A 17581-nucleotide genomic window follows, 5' to 3' on the forward strand; every position below is an offset into this window, starting at 1 on the left:
AAGATACCCTCGGCAGGACGTCCCCCGTTGGTGTGACATATAACAAAAATTGTTCCAAAAAGTAGATGCCCAATCTCTATCACGATTGTAAGAGGTTTTCAAATTTATATTTAAATTATTAAAGGATATATTTGGGTGTTTCCAGACATAATATACACCCTGTATATCAAACAAGATGAGTTTTATACCAGTATTTAAATATATAATAAATGTTAGATAGTAACTTCGTTTTCGATATCTGCATTACAGTACTGACCAAGCACTGCATACTTAATATTTGCTACAACGTACAAAAGTATTCACAAATCTTAATTTCCTTATCTAGATATTGCCTTACTCTGTGCTCATCAGTGCAGTTGCAGAAAAGCTTGATAGGAAGTGTTGTTACTATAAAGCTTACTTTGTACTTTTAAGACTATAAATGGTCCTCCTCCGTAGACTAGTGGGTACAGTCACGGCTCTCTAACTAAGAGATCACGGGTTCAAATCCCAGGGAGATCCAATCATGATAGGAATAACAGCCACAGTGACCAAACACAAGCCAGCATAGCCAAGAGCTGAGGCTTAAAAGAGAATAAACAAAGGGCTATAAATATAAACAAATTGAATTTTTTTTACGTAGGGGAATGCATTTGCGCACGGAGTGTGGGACTCCCTTGCGGACTACCCACTAAACCCCCTACGGGCCACGGAGGGCCCAGGCCGGAACCCTTTCGGATGACATCTTGCCTGGTCCGTGTGTCTTATGTCCCAACCAGGACAAAACTACTTGTTTCGGAAGCTAGGGGTCAGCCAGGCATCCGTCTTCACGCTTCTGATGAAGGATCGCATGTACATGAGTGGTGACTGCATTCCAGGCGTCCTCACTCTGCAAAATCATCTCCACAATGGTCTCTGCCGTAACATCGCCAACTTTGGTGGCGAGCGTTCGCCTGGCCTCGGTGAAGCACCCGCAAGCGAAGAAGGTGTGATGAACATCATCATCTTCCTCCGGGCAGTAAGCACACCGAGGCGACCTGACTTTTCCCATCCTGTAGAGGTACTTCCTAAAGTAACCGTGCCCCGTCAGGAACTGACACAGGTAGAAATCTATCTCCCCGTGGCCACGATCTATCCAGGATTGAAGCTCTCGAATGAGACGGAAGGTCCAGCGACCGTCCGATCCTTCCGTCCACCTCCGCTGCCATTGAAAATAATGGTTAAATTAATTGTGCTGTTAATGTCAAAGAGCAATGTTTACACGGAGCAGTTGATTACATTTAACATAATGTACTCTCTCAATCTATATTATTATACAAAACACCTTTGTCTTTCTATATTTGCCTGTTTATCCGATTCCTGAACTTTTACGATATTATAATACCTACATTCTAGTATCTGAGGGGAAGACTTATCCAACAAATCAGAGTAAAGGTACAGCCATTATTGTTATAAATGGTGTAAAACTTTGTTTTATGTACCTAGTGAAGCAATGAGAACTCCACATTTTGTTTATGGTGTTATATGCTAAATATTGCAACAATGAAACATTTGCTGTATTTATAACCATAAGTAAACTGAGTCATTTCAGTAAACATGGCGTTTTGTAGTCCTGAACACCATGCTTTTGTTGTTGAAACGTTTTATTTAAGAGCAGTGATTCTTATGTACTCAAAGATTATTTAGAACTTACTTCAACATTGGTCAACATGGTGCTGTTCCAGACCAACAAATGATTAAAAACTGTAAGTTTATTTATAAATACGGCTTCTATTCAAAAGAAAATTGGGGGCGTCAAAAACATTTTGCTTTTAAACACTGGGGGCACTTAGGCTTTTAAATAGATAAATCGGCGTTGGGGATTTTGTACCACGACCTTCATTTTCATAACAAAATTTAAATTGTGCAAGAACTTAAAGAGTCAGAATATGGTAAAAGAGTTATGTTCTGTGATGGATTATTAACATAAAAAATTGAGTTGCATAATTTTTCTAACCTGTTGATTATGTCTGATGATTAACATCTTTACCTTTCTAGCCATGTTAACAAACATAACATGTGTTACTGAAGTGCTCATAACCCCAGAGAGCTCCAACCCAAAAGCCCAAAAATTACCGTATGGGGTGCAGTTACGACAAAGCGAATTTTTGGACCTTACTTCTTTGTAAATAACTGGCGAACCACGGTTACTATGAATTCAGAATGGTATATTGTAATGTTGATAACTTTTTAATTTCATTATTAGAGGAGCTGGATATTGATACAGATGCTGTGTGCTTTCAGCAAGACGGAGCCACTACGCACATTGCAGACCTATCCATGACCGCTCTCAGAAATGTTTTTAATGGTCATTTGATTTAAAGATTTGGCGACATAAACTGCCCACCTCAATCACCAAGTTTATCTGTTTGTGATTTATTCCTATGGGGCTACTTTAAATTGAAGGTTTTTCAAACTCGTCCGAGAAATTGGCATGATCAGGATTACAGAGGAAGTTCAGGCATCCTCATGGACCACTAGCCTGTGAGGATCTTTTCCACAGAATTAGGAAAGGAGTTGGTACAATGCAGGGTCAGCTGTAGACTACTGATAAAAAGTATAAAGGACACAGGCAAGATTTAAACCCGATATCTCTAACTCAGATGCAAAGTCCGACATCTCAGACTGTGGAGGAAATTCATTGTTTTAACTTTAGAGATTTTGCTTTAATTTGTGCAATAAAATAAAATAAGGTAAGGGGTACACTACACCAAGTGGCACAAAACAGGCTTCGCTTAAGTGTATAGCGCATTTTATTCTCGAGTGTGAAAATGACTTAGTAGTCAATATATAATACAAAACATTTGAAAAAGACACTACAAACCTTTTTTTCATAAAATTGTAGATATTTTAACTTTCCATACCTGACTGTAAAAAACATTAAAATAATCAACAAAACAGCTTTTTTACGTACTTTTTTAGGTAGAGGTTAAAATTGCTTGTACTAATAAGATCACATTACTTAAAAAGAGTCCACCAAATGGTCAATGTCGCCAAATTTTATCACTCTATCACAAAATATACATAAAATATATCAATATTTTATTTCATTGACTCTGCATTGCGACACACATTACATTATACTAAATAAAAAGCAATAGTATGAAAGAAATGTAACACAAAGATTTTAATTAAAAGTGCAAGAAAAATGTGAAAAACTCAGTCAACAAATAAACAACAGATAATAGCAGTAAAACAATGCCTTATATAAAGAACAAACAACAAGACAACAGAATAAGAAATAACTGGGCTTTGTCGGCTGAGTGTTAGCAAAGCCTGTTATTCAAGAAGCTGGAAGATTTCATTTGTCTGTGTACACCGTGTGCCCCTGTGTATGTAACATGAAGTTTAACCCTCCATAGGATTTGACTCATGGGTAACCACAACCTGAGTACAATCATATAACATGTTAACACACAGGTGTGTAGCCTCATCAGTACATATGTCACCACGATTACAAGTATGATTTTGTTTACCTTAGGATTTCTGAATTATTGTAATTAATATTGTTACAAAAGATGAGTATTCTGAAATTCAGAAAACTATATAATAAACGTATACAGTGTGAGTTAAGTATGCATACTCTCTGTTTAGTTTTTTATGATGGAGGGAACGAACTTGGAACACTTTGTCCATTTCCCCAAAATGTGATTTTAGAAGGGTGGCTCCAAATTTTTAAATATAAAGACTCATTAAGTGACACCTCATTTGAAACGTCTTGATTAAAGAAGAAGAACAGTGGAAAGTAGAGCTTTCTATCTTAACCCAGTATAAAATGGCAGCTCATTGAAATTAATTAAATTAAAAGCACGGATGGCTCCTGCTGTACCTTCATTTGGATAGAAAAATTAAGAGATTTTTGATTGTGATAAGTGTCATTAAATCAATTCCTTACTTCATCATAAGATCTCACCCAGTCTCCATAGCCCCACATCAGGGTCATAATACACTCTTGTTCACTTAAACATTTCATTTCAACTTAACAGTATCACAAAAACACATCTTAACTTTGTTAATTCCAACTAGAAACTGAATATGATACTGAACGTCCTCAAACTGATAGGATAAGGGAGGCCTGAATGCTAAAACAGGTTTGAGTTTGTAAATAAGTGGTTGTCTATTGAAGTTATTTACCTTCTGGATGTGGATGTTACATATAAAAATGTTAAGCCCTACCAAATCCCATTTTGTGGAAATGAACAAAGTTGTAATAGTGACTAAAAATTTCACTTCTATTTACTAGAAAGGTGTCCCGAGTTCCATTCCTCCATCTTTATCCATCAAAAACTAAACAGAGTGTATCCATACTTTTAAGTCACACGTATATCTATCAGAATATATACATTGTCCACCCTTCAGGAGACTTCTGAAGCAGTCAGCAATGGAAGGGCAGGTGTCCGACAATCGGTATCATCTACAAACTAAAGGCCGCCTCACACCGAACGTCCATGCACCGATGGACGGATTTGTTTGCATCTCGTTTTTCAGTTGAGTTGCGATCTCCATCAGGGAAACATTAAAATAATGGCATTTAGTGCAACAGTGATTTTGTAAGAAGTGTTGAAGCTTGCTGCTGACTGTTCCAGCAGTGATAACGAAAATACAGTCTTACAGCATAACTATATACAGTTAGTAAATGAAAACACTGGGTGCACCCCAATAATGAAAAGTGTTTGGCGAATTTCACCATTTGATAGCAGATTTAGACCAGGGAGAAGAGATTAAAACCATTTTAGACTAAGAAAAGAACAATTCAAAGAGGTTCTAACATTAATAGAGAATTATATAAAGTGGGAAGACACGAATTAGCAGGAATTAGTAGGAAATCAATTACAAGCAGATAACGGCTAGTTGTATGCTTGAACTAGGCTTTTTAAACCATCAAAAATCAGAAAAATCCCAAAGGTACTTTTTAGTTAATATCGGCAAAAACGTTATTTTAAAAACTCAAAATATATATTTTACTTCCTGCAATAAAAGACCAGAAATAATGCATTATTAAATTTTTTGTTTATTTATCTTTTTCATTATGTACTCAAAAAATTAAACATTGAAAAAAATGCTGTGGTGTAACAGCTTTTGGTGTGGTGGCTGGTTGTGACAGCTTGTGGTGTGGATGTACATAGTAGTATTGTATCCCAGATGTTCCCTCCTCTGAAAAAAGTTATCTCTCAAAACATCACTCTGCTCATCTACTTCAAAATTTGGGTCAGCATCTGTATCTTCAAATATATCTATTTCTAACTGGTCCTCTTTATCCTCACTTTTTTCGTAGACTATATCATCCTCATTTTCTGACAATGTCTTGTCCAGTAATTGTCTAATCCTGGCTTCCTCGTCATCATTCATTCTCACAAAATAATACTTGCTAAAATTTACACGTTCACCCCACATTTACACACACTAACGATCAGGTAACTATTTATACACTTCCAGTTAATGAATCACTGGTATATAAACTCATATAATAAAATATTCAAAGAAAAACAAAAAGTTGCCTCAGCAAAATAAGTCACTTATTTACAAAATCTTCATAACAAGGACGACGCACGGGTTAATTCGCACAGTACACTGTGCTGTAGGTGACTGGCAGACTGTCACTGACCTTGACCGACATGTTCAGGAAGGTAGGGGGAGAGGGGCGGTGCTCCCACACCACACTACCCATATTCAACTGTTTTAGATAGGCTGTGTCGTAAATTTTACGAAGGATTTGTAATGAAACATGGTCAGGATCTGTTGAATTCTACATCAAGATACAGTCTAGAAAAAAGGTATGAGCAGGTAAGGTTTTAGAAGAGGTTGGTTGACCAGTACAATTCAACAGACTTTCTTTTCATAAGTCCTACGCTGATTAGTAGAGCCGAGAACATTTCAACATCCTCATAAGTCATATTGGCCCAAAGTGAATCAATGTGCCATTGAGCAAAACTGGTGGTTTCCCAAACCAATAGGATCCATACTAAATGGCTCATGACATGAAGAGAGAAAAAAAGAGGAAATTGAAGCTGAGCAGCTGATAATTGAGGCAGTACAGCTGATAATGGAGGCTGAACAGTTGATAATGGAGGCTGAACAGCTGGTAATGGGAGGCTGAACAGCTGGTAATGGGAGGCTGAACAGCTGGTAATGGGAGGCTGAACAGCTGGTAATGGGAGGCTGAACAGCTGGTAATGGGAGGCTGAACAGTTGATAATGGAGGCTGAACAGCTGGTAATGGGAGGCTGAACAGCTGGTAATGGGAGGCTGAACAGCTGGTAATGGGAGGCTGAACAGCTGGTAATGGGAGACTGAGCAGCTGGTGGAGGCTGAACATTTAGTGATGGAAACTAAGCAACTGGTGACGATAGCTTGAGGGATGCCAAATAATTACGTCTTCTTTTCCTGGGTTTCGTCACTTGAGCTCTCTTCTTCACTATCTATGAGAAAAAAAAAACAGTAACACCTTTGAACACACTTTGGTGTGTCAAGGTCCAAGGCCTCTAACCTTAAATTTAGAGTCCACTTACCTTGGCCTCTCAGAGGGATACACTCTCAAGCACATAGGCTGGACAGGAGGAGAAGTTTGGAGCTGCACAACTGGTAATGGAGGGTGAACAGCCGATGATGGAGGCTGAGCAGCCCGTGATAAAGTCTGAGCAGCTGATGATGGAGACTGAGTAGCTAGTGTTGGAGAAAGAGTAGCTGGTGACGATGGCTGCGCAACTGGTGATGATGGCTGAGCAGCTGGTGATGATAGCTGCACAACTGGTAATGAGGCTGAGCAGCTGGTGATGATGGCTGTGTAACTAGTGATGAGGCTGAGCAGCTGGTGATGATGTCTGCGCAACTGGTGAAGAGGCTGAGCAGCTGTTGATGATGGCTGAGCAGCTGGTGATGGTGGCTGAGAAGCTGGTGATGATGGCTGCACAACTGGTAATGATGACTGTGCAACTGGTGATGATGTCTGCACAACTGGTGAAGAGGCTGAGCAGCTGGTGATGATGTCTGCGCAACTGGTGATAAGGCTGAGCAGCTGGTGATGGTGGCTGAGAAGCTGGTGATGATGGCTGAGCAACTGGTGATGAAGCTGTGCAGCTGGTGATGATGGCTGAGCAGCTGGTGATGATGGCTGAGCAGCTGGTGACGATGGCTGAGCAACTGGTGACGATGGTGCAGCTGGTGATGGCTGAGCACCTAGTAATGCAGGATGAGCAGCTGGTGATGGAGGCTGAGCATCTGGAGATAACGTCTTCTTTTCCTGGGTTTCATCACTTGAGCTCTCTTCTTCGCTATCTATAAGGGAGAAATAAATAGTATCGGATGTTATAGGGAGGTTTGAAAAGATTCGTCTAGTTCACTATCAGTTACAAATTCATTGCCACATAATAATATTCTCAGATCACCTGACTTATTTACTAGGTCACTCATAGTGCTCAATAAATAAAAAAATAAAATACACAGTATTTTTAGACTAGGCCTAGGGCTAGTTATAACAATATTTATTGCACAATTTATAGCCTACAACAAATTAAGGCTAACCTAAAAATATCAATAAATTATTACCCAATAATACAAACATAAATAAAACCCGTGCTCACAATATAGTTTAAAAAAACCTGAATTCACAATTAATAATGCCAAGTGCGACACAATGGTAAAATTATTGTTTTGGTGAAGTGTTGTTAAAATTGTTCAATAAACGAATTCTTTCAATGCACATAGTTCTACAAGATACTTCAACACTTGATGGCAAATTTTATGATGTAAAGTTTGATGTCACTTGATACAATCACAACTCTATAATAAAATCAAAGATGACAAAAAAGCTTGACATATAGAAATACTGCAAATTGTGTTTGCAATAAATGGCTTTCGTTGGACAAGAGAGTATAAACAGATGTTTGAAGCAGATGCTCTTGATGCTGAAGAAATTCTGAAGACAGAGACGTAACCAACCTTCATAATTTGATTATATATTCCTTTTTTTCATTCTGTCAAATGGGTAAGCAGAAAAGGCAAATCAACAGTTTGTATTGCAACTTTATAATTTTGGTTTGTACTTATTATTATTTAATGAAATAATACATCAAATTAAACTATGAAACATCCCAATTAATTATATATACAATTTGTAGCGACTAGTCACTAGTCGGTTGACATCCAGGGTTAAAGCGTGCCATCAACAATTGATTGCGACTCAAGACTACAGTCTATGTCACAGGTACTCATACAGAACTCTTTAACATGAAACTCAGGTCATAGACAGTAGAATAAAAACTTGAATACCTGTGAAAATTCTTATTTATGTTAAAAAAAAATAAAAGCTTGAGCTGGTACCATACAGTATGGATGGCATTTTAGAAAGGACAAAATCAGAACCTGTGATACCGATTGGCAACTCCAGAGTTAAAGAAAAATAGAGTCTGAATTTGTTATTGGGGGCACTTCTGGTACTTAGGGTCTTGAGCCACTTCTGGTACTTGGTGTTTTGAGGTGCTTCCGGTACTTAAGGTCTTGAGCCACTTCTGGTTCTTGGGGTCTTAAAGTACTTCTGGTACTTGGTTTTGAGGCACTTCTGGTACTTAGGGTTTGGAGTCACTTCTGGTACTTGGGGTCTTCAAGTACTTCTGGTACTTAGGGTCTTGAGCCAATTCTGGTACTTGGGGTCTTAAGGTACTACTGGTAATTAGGTCTTCTGAACTTTCATTGAAACTCAAAATCCACTCCATAAAATCTTACTCTAAATCTTCTTTCCAAAAGTAGGATTTTATCCATAGTATAATAGTACGAAAAAACCCAAAGCTGGAAGTATCCTCAATACGAGGTGGATTGGCAACTTTTCAAATGCTTTTGGAAATCAAGGTAGAGAGCATAACTCTGACCTTAACACTCAACTGCAGACAAGCCCCTGCTGAAAATACCAACTTGAAATCATTCAGATGAGGAGAGATAAGATGGTGTATAACTTCCTTATAACAAAAATCACCTACAATCCTATTAAATATTCTTGGTAAACAACAAAATTACAGGTATATTTTTGCTTGTGCCAGTAAGTAATTAATTTACAAAACAAAATAATACACGAATAAGTGTTATCTCAATGAAACAAACAAGTTACAAAATGAAAGAGTTCAAACTTTATTTGAGTAAAATAGATTTTTCTAAGAAATAATTAATTATCTTTATAGTACTTATTATATCGAAACAATAATTCACAACAACAGGCTAAAATCTATTGGGAAAATGTACATAACAATTTTAATAAATGAATTATCATAAATATAAAATTATTTAATTACAACTTAAAGTCAGTCACTTACAAGTATTTAATACAAATAAAAACGCATTTACAAAAGTGTTAGTTTAATCCTTTTTCCAGTTCATGCAAAGGAGATCGTATAAAATGCAGAGCAGTAAAAATTTAAACTATAATTTCCACCGGCTAATAATCGTTCTTCATAATACATTATTGATTAATCTCTACGATTTATTTACAAATGTTCAGGGCATCGTAAAAACTGTTGTAATAAATTAAAATCAAAACAATCTAGAAAAATAACAATTAAAATAAAACAAAATCAATTACAAAATGATACCTAATAATTGAAACATTGTTAAAATTAATAACAATACTTAAACTAGACAACGAGTACAAAAATTCGATGTTAAAGCATTACATTCTGTTCAAAATAATTACAAAGGTACTATAAATAACATGTGGCATGAACACATAACGTATGATACAGATCTGTACAATAGGGTTAAGGAACTGGTCCACAGTCCACTACACGGGCGCGGCCGGTAGTGGTCAGCACATCTGTTAGTCATCGTCAGGCCTCTGGTAGGTTGGACCGAACTTGGCCATATACTTCTTGATGAAGTCCCGAGCTTTGTGCTTCACATTATCATTACATTCTAGCTCGTCCACACTGCGGCAGTGTTTTAACTCCTTTAGCATCACAAAGTGCGTCAGCTGAAACAGACAAAATAAGTGAAATCCTTGTGTTTAAAACACACAGGTTTATAACCATTATTAAGTTATAGTTAACTGAAAAATGCTTGTATAGTGTGAGTGAGTACTTTTGATGTATAGGCAAACTTTTAACCTGGTTTTAGTCCATCATCAAAACTGTATTTTATAAATTTTCTTCATTTTTACCACCCCACGTTACATCTTTAATACAGCCTATGGATCAGGGCGTCATTGAGTGGATAAAGAGAAGATACAGAAGAAAATATGTCGGCTCTCTCGTGGAAAAAACAGAAGAAAAATGTAACCTTTTTGAGGCAATGAAAAATTTAAATATAAAAGTTACCATATATATTGTTGCTGCAGCTTGAGATGAAATTAAACAAATCACCCTTCAGAAGGCTTGCAAAAGATTTGGCCATCATTGAAAAAAGAATAACCTGAGACTGATCAATTTCAACCGAAGCAGATGTTGAGACAGAGAAAACAGAAACATTACAAAATATACAAGATCTCCAGATGACAGATGTAGAAGAGTGGCTTGTTGAAGGTGATGTTTCGGATATTACAGCCAATGAAGATCTCATCTACAACCAAGTAATTGATATTGTGCAGAACAAAGCCGATGAAGAAGAAATTTACTCAGATGAAGAGGAAACCACAAGTGACAACGTAGTGAGTCATTCTGCTGCTAAAGACGCCTTTGATGTTGCGCTGAAATACATCGAGCAACATCCAAATGCAACCAACCCCGATGGATGGTTTCTACTGTGCCTGGACTTGTAGTCTCACTTGATCCTGCAAAAGAAGCACAAGCTCAGTGGCAAGCGCTTTGGATGCAACAATGAGTTAAAAATTCTGTGAAATAGTGGCTATCGTCACTAGTGGGAAGTTTCTATGCAGAAGGAATAAAAAAACTGGTCACCCGCTACAACAAGTGTTTGAACATTGACGGAAACATGTAGGAAACTAGTTTAGAGTATGCTCTTTCGTATAAAAATAAAATTTACTTGAAAAAGTTTTTGTACTAGTTTATTTCCAAAATGGCACTTACTTTCCAAATATGCTCTTATAATCTGTTTAGTATAAAATGCCTACTAGCAAAAACCCTTATAGCTACTGCAATTCATTGAGAAGTTTGTTCAACAGTGGGATTGTTTGTTTGGAATTAGAAGGATGTTTGTACACGACAACACTGTGCTACTGCTTCAGTTGTGTACAATGAGGATTCATGGTGATTCTTCAAATTCACCCATTACGTAAACCCATTTAACGTAGATGAGTCTCAGAAAACATTTATATAATTCATAACATTGAGTTGCATGATATCGTAACTAAACAGTGAGGTTAAACCAGGTTTAGTGCTAATTGTGTTGAAAATTCGTACTTAGAAACATCAAGTATAATGAAAGAACGCTTCGCTCAGCTTCTTATTCATTATGACATAAAACAAGACTAAGTTACAATAACAATTACTGGTTATCTCGCACTAATTCTGAATCAAAAGTCGTTGATATAAGAAGAACAAAACATGAAGAATAATATTTAGAGATTTTAAAATAAGTATATGGGAAATAATGCACAAGCAAAGTGCATTTAAGCAAAATTTTGGAACTTGTATATGACGCCTAAGGGAACTTGATTAAAATATTAATTTTAAAAAGTAGCACCAATTTAAAATTAATAAAACGATCAAAGTGAAACGAGTCCAGATACCTTTCTCGCCAGGTGTTTGAAGTCATCTGTATTGGTGATTTTCCCAAACTTGCAGTCAGGCTTCCTGTAGGCGTTCAGGTAATGAACTATAACTCCAGCCATGTTCAGTCTGAAGGCATCCTTGATCTTCCTGCCAGGATCACTTGAAGTGTCCGCTTCACATTTACTGGTCGCACTTCTGCCTTTCGATTTACTCTTCTGCTTCAAGCGCTGTTTCTCTTTCGCTTTTTGACGCCGCAGCTTCTCTTTCAGTTCCCGAATTTTTCTCTTGTCCAGTTTGTCCGGTATTTCGTCTGCTGTCCGTGGACTGATGATTCTCTCCTGGACGAGGACGTCCTTACCCTTCTTCTTGGTGTCCTCGACGATGTCCTCCAACAACTCCATGGTCTCTGGCTCGTAGGGAGAGTCTCCTAGCTCCTCACATCCGAGGTCCTCATTGTTTGTCATTTCTTCTACCAGCTCCGGTTCTTCTTCTTCCACCTATCGCACATAAAAAATTATTTAATTATGTTGTACAAAAAATGTTTTTACATGTTGAAAAGCTGTTACACACAAGATATTAAACAAATTTTAGGCTACAGTTCTTAAAAGTAAACAAGGCAACATTACAGTGCATCATGCAACACTATACTGTAGTTTACTGATAATGGTTGTATGCACGGTTGCACAGGCCATTGCATTACAAATATCCACCTCTCAACCACACCACTTGCTATGCCTGTTTGACTTCCACAAATTTAGCAATGTGATTGATCCAAATATCTCCGTACCTTGCTTCACAGCTGCCTAGGTCAGTTTGACATCTCCCTTTTTTACATATAAACACTTTTCTTTACAATGTCTTTATTTAGCTATCACTGTTACAATGCATATGTCAAAATTAATGTGTATGACCAGTCTATAAATATATGCAGAATAAATTTAGCACAGAGTATAATGTTATGGTTGTGAGAGCTTCGGTGCACCGTTTAATAGACAAAAGACAAAAATCTGTATTTTTAATTTCATTAAGAAATACAATGGCATCACAATAAATAATAAAAGAGGAATTCTTAGTTTGTAACATTTTCAGTTTTTCTTCAGGTTAGTTGATCCAGGAATTCCTTAATTGAGTAGACTGGTCATTCTACCAGAAATTCCCAGAGTATTTTCTTTAGTTTTTTAATTGGAGCAATTTTTATACGATCTGGTAGGGAGTTGATAATTTTACGGCCAATATATGAGGGCTTCATGCTGTATTGTGTCGTGTGATGGGCAGGAAGACTGTAGTGGTTTGCTCTTCTAGTATGGTATTTGTGAAAATCCTGGTTCCTAGGAAGGTCCAAGTCCTTTGTAAACATAACCACAGCATGGATATGCACATTACATTGCAATAAAACTTACTTGAGCTTACTGAAGACCTGAAAGAAGATGAACATGCCATATTTCTTGCAGATGCAAATTATGTTATGACAACTCGTCTAGAGGCTTTGATTTCAAATCTTCAGAAAACAACAAAGAACCCCAATCCAACAATAGTTAGCATCACCATGAGATTAGATAAATGATAACATCAGGAAAACAAATGATGACATTAAAAAGATCACCCAGAAATGTACACATTGCTCTTATGTACCTGGACTTGTTTCAAATTCAACACTACAGAAAGCTGAGACAGCACCTTAGTAAAAATGGAAAACATTTTATTGCTAACATTATAGTAAAATCTGTGATCACAAGAACTGAACATTCTCTTGATCCAGGAAACCATGTGAGAGCAACTGGAGGTGTTTGTAAGATGGTGGATACCTAGCATGGGATGGCACCAACTGTCGGTGGTGGAACTACCTCTTCCTTGGATGACTCAACTGCTGCTGTGGGTGACCTGTGGACCTTCTATGCTGCTGCTCTGGACTCTTTTGCTGATATTGTCATTCATCCGTACCCTATCCCTCTGATTGCATCATTGGACAAATTTCTGTTAATGCTACTATTAATTTTTAGGTCCACCTGTTCACTAAATAAATGAAGTCAAAATGATGATAAAAAAGTGTTTAAACAACCATTTGAGTCTAACTTTAATAGTCAGATAGCAGTATCAATGCTCTTTTTCAATATCCAGGGACTTAGTAGTAAACTGACAGTTTTATAGGTTCTTTTAATTAGCAGGGGGTGTAATTTTTTAGTTTATCTCAACATTGGATAAATGGAATAGAAATAGAAACATGTAATCTTGATGGTTTTACTCTCATTACATATTACCAAAAGCTTGACATGATCCACGGCAGTACTTTGAGCTTTGCCTCAAGTAAATTTGAATGCTGAGCACTTGATATCTGCAATTATTGTACACAAAAGCATTTTGAGGGACTTATAAAAGTAACATTGTACAGTACTCCAAATAGTAACAAATTGTACTTTGTAGAAATGCTGGAACAGCTTTTAACTTACTTAAATAAATGGCACTCACATACAGTAGTATTGGGTGGAGATTTGAATACTCAGTTTGATGCCACTAAAGAAATAAACAACTCATATTTATTTTACTGAATACTCTCAGACAGTTTGATTTGAAAACAAGGAATAGTTCCAGGATTAAGATTATCTCGTATTTTTTGTATCTGTTGAAATATAGATATAGAAAAACAGACTAATTGATTAAATATTTCATTCCAGCAAGATAGTTACTTGATAGAAAAAAGTTACCTATGGTTGTAAGCTTTACAATAGGCGTTATAAGGACAACAAAGCCAATACCAAAATAGGTTAGTTTCTTTTACAGCACAAAATTTATATACATACAGAATATCTTATAGCTAAACTAAATAAAATATAAAACCTTAATCAAAACATACAAGATTGTTTTCACAACTGCAGAGGAGAATAAAAACAATATACTAAGCTGAATCACAGTACATCAATTTAAAATTAATGGTAAATAACATATTAAATGTAATTAACATATGGTTGATTCAAGCTATAAAATCACAGCTGGTTGAAATAAATTATTTTCATTCATAATAACTGGTATTTTACTAATTGTATAAAAGTAAAACATTTCTTCAGCTGCTGTCTACAGATAATAAATGCCAGATTTTGACATTTCTTTACTGAATGAAACAATTTATTTTTTATCTCAATAAATGTGCTTAAATGATTTAGAAGTTACCTAACATGATTAGGCATATATTATTAAAATTACCAAACATAATTAGGTTTAACATAACATAAACATAAAATATTTTAAAACAGTATATTTTGATATTAACAGAATTCAGCATTTTCATTAGAGACACTGAAAGTCCATAAGGAGGTGGATAAGTATGTATTCAATACAATCAATCAATGCAGGAAAAAGGAGTCGTCGACAAACAATTATTAGACATTTCTATTTTCATTCCAGCTTCTCTAAACAAAATGTTTAATTTAACAACGAACGACAATTGTTTCAGAAGAGGGTGGTCAAAAAAGGCAGTATAAGAAAAATTACAACAAAAATACGAGACTGTGAAATTGTCCTAGCCAATTGTTTTTGTGCAGAGAATATTTCAAAGAATACCATGAGTTAGTACATGAATTGCAAAGTCTGAACGAATATGATTGCTTGTTTTATTAATTTTTGATATAATAAAAAATAAAAATAATGTTATTGTATTCTTTGCGATAATTATTTTTCTTTTTTTTCACGAAATGTCACATGAATAGAGCTAAAATGTATGTAGAGCAAAATAGAATCAACAAATTGCTCTATAGGGGTCATAGATTTCCAATAACAGGCTTTTCACAGACAAATTCATGAGACAATGCATTTTAATGTTGCTTTGTCTAAGTTTAGGAAATCTAGCTCAGAAATAACAAAATGTTTATATATAATGAAAATAAATAGGTCAACCTATATAAAACAAACTCCAAATCAACCATTTTAGCATTATACACAATATAAATGTCTAGGAAAAAGTTCCAATTATGCATGATTTCAACTTTAAAACTTGGAATTATCCATCTTAGACTATACATGTAGAAACATCGTTATTCTTCCCAAACTGTATTAAATAGTAAAATCCTTGTTAATACTGCACATTGTTTAAAAAAAACGCACGTACAAATTCTTAATTTCTTTCATTTTTAAACACTAATATTATTACAGTAAAAAATGAGGTCGTAAGAATGTATTAACTTATGTACAATATTAGCGTACAAATCAATGTAACTAATCTGATGATGGTATATTATAATATTACAAATGGATGTGATGATCTCCTTACCCAAAAATGATGATATTTAGTGACATATCGTTGAATCAAATCATTGAAACCTTATTTAAAACCAGTCACATCTGAATATTAAAAACATTAATTGTACACAAACCTTCTCTTCCTCTTGTTCCTCATCTTCCGAAGAGCTGTCATCGTCGTCACTGTCGGAAGAGTCGGTGTCAGTCTCGGACTCGTGCACGATCTGCTGCTGCTCCCACATCGGCGGCATCCACTGCGACACTCTCGTCTTCACGTGGTAATAGTAAGTGCGGCCCTCCGCGTCCTTGGCACTCTTCCACCGGGGAGGCAGGCGGACCGGGAGGTAGAGAGGCACCGAGGCCACTGCCGAGGTCACCGGAGTGGCGGGTACCACGGGGGTCGTGTACACGGGATTCTGAGGGCTCGGAGCGGGCGGGAGGCTGGGGAGCGGCGGTTGTGTCGTGAACGGAGGTGGCTGGGTGAACTGGGTCTGAGGTGCGGACTGGAAGTGCTGAGAGACACCCATGTCTTGAGGATAGTTCATGGAGGTGACAGGTGGAGGCTGACTCGTCATCACGACGGGGGGTGGCTGATTGGGGAGGGGTGGTTGTGTTGTGAACTGAGGGAGGTTCAGAGGATGTGGCTGACTTGGCAATGGAGGTGGATTCGACATCAGAGGCTGACCCTGCTGACTCGGCATGTAAGGTTGGTTCGGCAGTGGCGGGGTGTGAAGCATCGGTTGATTCGGGGTCGGTAAAAGCGGTTGATTCGGTAAAGAAGGGGTAGGCATCAAGGGCTGATTCGGAGTGTGGAGTAAGGGTTGACTCGGAGTGTGGAGTAAAGGCTGACTTGGATTGTGAAGTAATGGTTGACTCGGATTGTGGAGAATCTGTTGACTCGGATTGTGGGGATTGTGGAGTAACGGTTGACTCGGGTTGTGAAGTATGGACTGATTAGGCGTCGGTAAGAGTGGTTGGTTCGGTAAAGGCGGGGTGGGCAGTAAAGGTTGCTTGGGTAGAGGAGGAGGATGGTTGAACAAAGGATTGACCGGGTTGTGGAACTGAGGATTGTGATTGGGGTCCAGGAATGGAGGATGTTGATGTATCTGGGGTCCGTTCTGTGTGAACAAGAAAGGTGGAGGATTGTTGGGGTTGACAGCCCCAAACATAGGCTGGCCCTCCATGTGCTGAGGGGGCATCATACCGGACTCTGTGAAAAATACAAATAAAATAAGGAAGAAAAGTACTGCAATTATGTAACAGTTAACTTTAAAGAACAGTTTTACTAGCGCTAAAAGTAAAATGAAAAGGTCACTAATCTACCAAACGCAGTATAACAAAATTAATTGCTACCAGTTACTTTCATCTAAAAAAATATTGTTTAAATATTATTCACTTTATTAAAAATGGGCACATAATATTTTTAATTTTCCTGACGCTGATGTTTAATAATAAGTGGTTTTAACAACAGCAGAAAGTTTCAATTACAGCTACTCATATTCCTATTATAGCATCCTATTTAACTAGCTATTCAGTCCCAGCTCAGCTTTAATGCAGTTTCTTGTTTAAAGTCCCAGCTCAGCTTTAATGCAGTTTCTTGTTTAAATCTTTGAGTGTAAATTATATATACATATATTTATGTTCATCTCATGGAAATGGAGTACTACCTGAAAATAACTGTT

General features: G+C 36.9%; 1 protein-coding gene across 2 annotated transcripts in view; it reads right to left on the reverse strand.

Moving 5' to 3' along the window:
* Positions 1-9114: 9114 nt before the first annotated feature.
* LOC124364101 (histone-lysine N-methyltransferase SETD2) overlaps positions 9115-17581 on the reverse strand; it is a 73705-nt gene continuing 65238 nt past the window's right edge. For both annotated transcript variants that reach the window (XM_046819286.1, XM_046819284.1), the window contains 3 exons: positions 16034-17109; positions 11687-12166; positions 9115-9973 (listed from right to left, as the gene is read on the reverse strand). In XM_046819286.1, the coding sequence (XP_046675242.1) occupies positions 9821-9973; positions 11687-12166; positions 16034-17109 (1709 nt within the window). In that variant the 3' untranslated portion in view covers positions 9115-9820. The remainder of the gene's footprint in view (positions 9974-11686; positions 12167-16033; positions 17110-17581) is intronic.

This window comes from Homalodisca vitripennis, chromosome 6 (assembly GCF_021130785.1).
Source record: "Homalodisca vitripennis isolate AUS2020 chromosome 6, UT_GWSS_2.1, whole genome shotgun sequence".
In the NCBI taxonomy this organism is placed as follows: domain Eukaryota; kingdom Metazoa; phylum Arthropoda; class Insecta; order Hemiptera; family Cicadellidae; genus Homalodisca; species Homalodisca vitripennis.